The sequence below is a fragment of the Mandrillus leucophaeus genome, unplaced genomic scaffold (assembly GCF_000951045.1).
Source record: "Mandrillus leucophaeus isolate KB7577 unplaced genomic scaffold, Mleu.le_1.0 Scaffold335, whole genome shotgun sequence".
NCBI lineage: Eukaryota > Metazoa > Chordata > Mammalia > Primates > Cercopithecidae > Mandrillus > Mandrillus leucophaeus.
Window position 1 is genome coordinate 1,648,349 of NW_012103532.1, and position 5,541 is coordinate 1,653,889.

A 5,541-nucleotide genomic window follows, 5' to 3' on the forward strand; every position below is an offset into this window, starting at 1 on the left:
ATTTTTCACTATGTTGGCCAGGCTGATCTCAAACTCCTGGCCTCAAGTGATCTGACGCCGTGGCCTCCAAAAGTGTTGGGATTACAGGTGTGAGCCACGGTGCCTGGCCTCACTGTGTGCTTTATTTATAATTTTTTAAGATACGGAAGTGAAGAAGGCAAATAAAAATAAAGGGTGGCTGGAGAGACAGAGAACCTTAGATAAACTGGCTCTGTATATACTGATCAAGAAGAGATTAATAAGAACTGCATTAAGATATATAAAAAATTTGAAGAAAGTGAATAAGATAAGTGATATAAAGTATTTTCAATCTGTATTAAATACAACAAAGAGAAACGTTAACTGGATCAACAGAGGGGCTAGCCTAGTGAGATTCTGAAAGTATTTAGAGTAAAAATAAAGAGAAATTCAAGAAGAACTACTTCATTTAAGGACAGTCAGAATGAGATATAAGGAAGAAAAACAAGCAATTGGGACTTCTGGTTCTACACAGTCATCACTTAGTAGCAGTCATGAAGAAAATCATACCTACTGAGGATACTCGAGTTTATAATCATAGTAGGAGAAATCAAGAAGCACTTTACAGAGTGTGATTTAGCGCAGAGAGACTGGCCTTTATATGCAGGCAGAGCTGAAAACAAAACATCTCATTATCACACTACCGTCCTTGTTGGGTAACTTTGGCAAGTTCATCAAATCCCTGAGCCTTTGTCTTATCTGTAAACAACAGCAATGATACCTACACCTTGCAAGATCACTGCATTAGAGGTAACGCATGTACAGTACCTAGTAGAGCACCAGGTAGGGGCTGCTATTAGTATAATAAATCTTAATATTATTAGTCTTATAATTATTATGTAACAATGGAGCCAATCCACAAATATTTATTAGGCATCCATTACATGCCAATATGATATTGGGAGGTGCTGGGAGGATACAGAAGACAGACTGCAGACATTTCTTTTAAAGGACAAAAAAAGAGAAAGTCTAGAAAACATGATATAACCACTATAAAATATTTTAATAGCATTTTATTTCTGAAATTGTTCTTCCCCAAGTCTTTTCTTCTTGCTGAGACTGAAGCTTTGAAAGTATATAATATGACCAGCCTTTATACACATACTATATGAAAATATACAGCAAATGCTAATGATACCAGCAACATAATGGTTTTTACCCTAACGGAAAAGAATCTGCATATATGCAAAAAAGACTGTTACTAGGCCCACTAATGGGGCAAGGGAAAAGTCTAGGTTGGAACTGCCAAGGGAAATCTATAACCTAGAAACTCATCCAAAATATCATAGGGGCTGAGCACAGTAGCTCACACCTATAATCCCAGCACTTTGGAAAGCCGAGGCAGGTGGATCACTTGAAGACAGGAGTTCGAGACCAGCCTGGCATGGTGAAACCCCGTCTCTACTAAAAATACAAAATTTAGCTAGGCATGGTGGTGTGCACCTGTAGTCCCAACTACTCTGGAGGCTGAGGCAGAAGAATTGCTTGAACCAGGGAGGCGGAGGTTGTAGTAAACCAAGATGGCACCACTGCACTCCAGCCTGGGCGACACAGCAAGACTCCGTCTCAAACAAAAAACAAAAATCGGCTGGACACAGTGGCTCATGCCTGTAACCCCAGCACTTCAGGAGGCCATGGCGGGTGGATTACTGGAGGTCAGGAGTTCAAGACCAGCCTGGCCAACATGGTGAAACCCCATCTCTACTAAAAATACAAAATTAGCCAGGTGTGCTGGCATGCGCCCGTAATCCCAGTTACTCAGGAGGCTGAGGCAGGAGAATCGCTTGAACCCAGGAGGCGGAGGTTGCAGTGAGCCAAGATCATGCCATCGCACTCTAGCCTGGGCGACAGAGTGAGACTCCATCTCAAAAAAAAAAAAAAAAAAAATCATAGGGTACTCCTTGGCCTGTATTTTTGAAAAAATATCAGAGAAAAGTACTGACATGACAGCTTATAAAAAATGTCCCCTGCACACATCAATCCCTGTGACCCAGAGTGAAGGGTGGCCAAAAAGGCAAGACCTAAAGAGCATATAGCTTCAGAGGGTCAAGGCACACAAGAGAAAGAGCCTAAAGCTCAAAACACAAGAGGTACCTGTCCAGAGGATTTAAAAGGATGAATTAAAAATAAAAGTTCTTACATAATAAACTAAATATATAAATCTCAAATTAAGAATTAAAATCATTTCCATTTACCTGATTGCTTAGAATTTCTTTCTTTCCACTGAATATTTTTGCATTTGATCTGGTTTTGTCTCTCTTTTCGGAGTCGTTCTAATCTTTGAGCTTGAAAAGAAATATTATAACTATAAGTTTGTCAATGAAAGTTTACCATAAACAAAGACATAATTAACTACCTTTACATGAATAAAGATGTTTTATATTGCATATGTAGAGAAAAAGTCATAAAATTTTAAAGGTGGCACCCCTGAAAAGCAAATACCAACAAAAACATGAAAATATTCTTGATTTATAATTGAAATTAGAGGATATAAAACACTAATAGAGATCATAAAGATAGTATTAACATGGAAGAGAATAATAAAATGTGAAAACTTCTGTGATTAATATGACATTTCATTATATAAATCATTAATAACGGTCTTAAAGGAATTTTAATGCACAAATGAACTGAAGTGAATATTACATTACAGGAATAAAATTACTGTTATGAATTACTCTACCCGTTTCAAAAATTAAAGATAAATGAACTCAGACTAGACTATTAAAGTTTTAAATATAAAATCCTTTATCTAAAAATCATGAAAATTATAAAATGTCAAAGCTATATAAATTAGCATAGCTTTTCTTCAGTGGGCTGAAACAGTTTATAGGTAGTAAAATAAATGATTTGTATCTTTGTAACATTAGTCAAATCTTAAAAAGAACAATTTTTCTTTTACAAAATTTTAAGATATGCTGCATGGATTAAAAAGTAAATTCTTTGGTCACTAAGACAACCTACAATCTCAATTAATTATTAGCATCTAAGTGCTACCAGAAGAAATTCCAACAAGAGTCACCTAAAATTATGCATTTGTGATTATATTGCCACTGGCTGATCAACCTTCAAAAATCAGTGAACTGATCCTTTAGAGAAATACCACCCAGCATCCACTGAACAACTGCTGCATACGGAGACCACGATAAAAAAGAAAGTCACAATCGATGCCATCTCTTGAAATGAGTTTTCTCTTGCTAATCTCCAGCTTCCTATCCCAGCATTTTGCTAATAGAAAATAAATTAATTTCTTTTTCAGCCTCTTTCAAGGTAGGAAATTATACACTTCTGCGTTAGCATTGTGGTTGGGAAATACTGAAAATAATCTTACCAGAAATTTAAACTATGCTGGGGAAAGCATTCTGACAATGTCACTATATCTAACCAAATTCCACTGAAGAAAAATACATTCAATTGCAATTAATAAATGTGAAGGGTACAGCCAAAGTAATATAATCATAAAGCTCTCAATTTAGCAGCATTCTCCTACTGAAATACATTCAACCTGTCATATAAGATATCATCTCAATAACCTGCAAGGAAGTCAGTTTCAACTAGAGAACTGAGAATCAATGGTTCTAAATTATATTCAAACCTTCACTCAAATCCTATTTTGATAAAAGTTCCTTTAGATACTGGGAAATGCTATTAATTATTTTCATCATGAGAGCAAATTATTCTTATGTCACAGATACTGAATGAATTCTGAACCAAAACCTGAATGTGTCTTTCACTGTAAATTGTATCCAGTTCTACCTCCAATATTACTTTATGTGCATTTTACATTTGGACCATGAAAATAAATACGTAAGTATTTTCAGTGTTCTACTATATCTCCTTGCCATTACCTTTCCTGGGAGTTAGCAGGTTACTGCTAATTCGGAGATTATATTTTCTGATTATCTAAAAAAAAAAAATCTCCTAGAATACCTGTCATATTAGAACTACAATATATATTCTAAATAATTTGTCTAAGTAAAAAAAAAAAAGTCCTTGGTTCATCACATTCCCCTTGAAACAAGGCCACCAAAAAAATATGTGGGAAAATGCGCAATAAGCTTTTAAAGCTAATGACTAAATACATGTATACCAAAGTTGAGTGTTTTCAAGCCAGAAAAATCAAAACGTGATCAATTTAAGAAAATAAAGGCAAAGTATCAAAAATAGGGGCTCCTTTTCTAACCTCACACCCTATGTATAGAATGCTACTAAAACCAGCCCTAGTAAATACTCAGGTGTCTCCTCCCATTTCCCCACTCCCCCACAATTCCTCCAGGGGCAAGAAGTGCCTGCTCTCCTTCGGTGGTCACCTCTCTGTGTTACAAGTTTTTTATTATGTCAACCTGAAATCTGTCTCCAGGTAATCTACCTACTGGGACTAATGTTGCTCTGTGAAGACACTCAAAGCCGGTCCACTTGCCTTTCTAAACAATGACTTGTTAGACAACGTCCAACATGTTCTCCTAACCAACTTTTTCACTATCCCTCTTCTGTCTACTTCTAATAACATTCTAGAGGCCCTCTCCATTCGCAGCCGCAGAGATGGAGATGTTGCTCAGACTCACTCTTAGTCTGACATACGTGTGTTCCTATTAATACCCAGAAACTTCCCCCATTAAGCCTATTCCAACATTATGCATTATTCCATAAGACTGTTTACTGATTTAAAGCTCAGAAGACATGACTAGAACACAATGTTTACCTGTGTTTGAGCGTCTTCTAATACCAAAGTCCCAACTTGAGGTAATATCGACTGACTGGGCATACACATAGCCCTGAGTCTCACCATTGCTTCCCTGAATTTCTGACCCACTGTCTCCAGGCATTGAAGGAGGATGAATCTTCTCTAGGTCAACATCATGATCAATGAGAACCATCTCACACATTCCCGTGTCATCACTGGTCACATGTGACTGTCGAATATGAGCTAGAATGATAGTTGGATTGTCCAAGAAGGCCATCCTTTCTGTGGGCCAATTTCCTTAAAAGGCTATTTTCTCCTCTTCATATTGTTTCACGAGCTCACCTACCTAGAAACATGATGTACACAGCAAATATTTAAGAATAAGGCAGAAAATGACTGAATCATTTTTCAGACAAATTCAGTGTAGTAAAATGCCACCTTGAAAATCAACATTTATCCCTGTTCTGTGGAGCTTAAAAGGATTAAGTCTAAGCTGAAAGGAAATCCTTATAAGCACTAGGGGCTGCAGCTCTAGTCAATGAGATCTCCATAGAAATCAGAAAGGAAAGCTTGCACTCTGGCAAAACAAATCACAGCAACTCCTAACAAGTCAGGCCACTCAAAAGCACATAACTACTGTTAAAACAATAAATTTTCCTTTCTTTCTCCCTTCACCATCATGCAATCTTCTCATTACTTTATAAGGTCATGGGGGAACAAGTTGTATTTTCCTCAAATGATGTGCTAAAGTACAAAACTGTATTTCATCAGTTTATATTTCTCCTCCTGTCACATGGTTGTGAGTGTTTAAAAGGGCACAGACAATGCTTTCTGAGTTA

At 36.8% G+C, this 5,541-nt stretch overlaps 1 protein-coding gene across 3 annotated transcripts in view; it reads right to left on the minus strand.

The window, feature by feature from the left end:
* MAPKAP1 (mitogen-activated protein kinase associated protein 1) overlaps positions 1–5,050 on the minus strand; it is a 252,106-nt gene extending 247,056 nt beyond the window's left edge. For all 3 annotated transcript variants that reach the window (XM_011988689.1, XM_011988690.1, XM_011988688.1), the window contains exons 1-2: positions 4,721–5,050; positions 2,214–2,303 (exon numbers count right to left, since the gene is read on the minus strand). In XM_011988689.1, the coding sequence (XP_011844079.1) occupies positions 2,214–2,303; positions 4,721–4,979 (349 nt within the window). In that variant the 5' untranslated portion in view covers positions 4,980–5,050. The remainder of the gene's footprint in view (positions 1–2,213; positions 2,304–4,720) is intronic.
* Between the last annotated feature and the right edge of the window lie 491 nt (positions 5,051–5,541).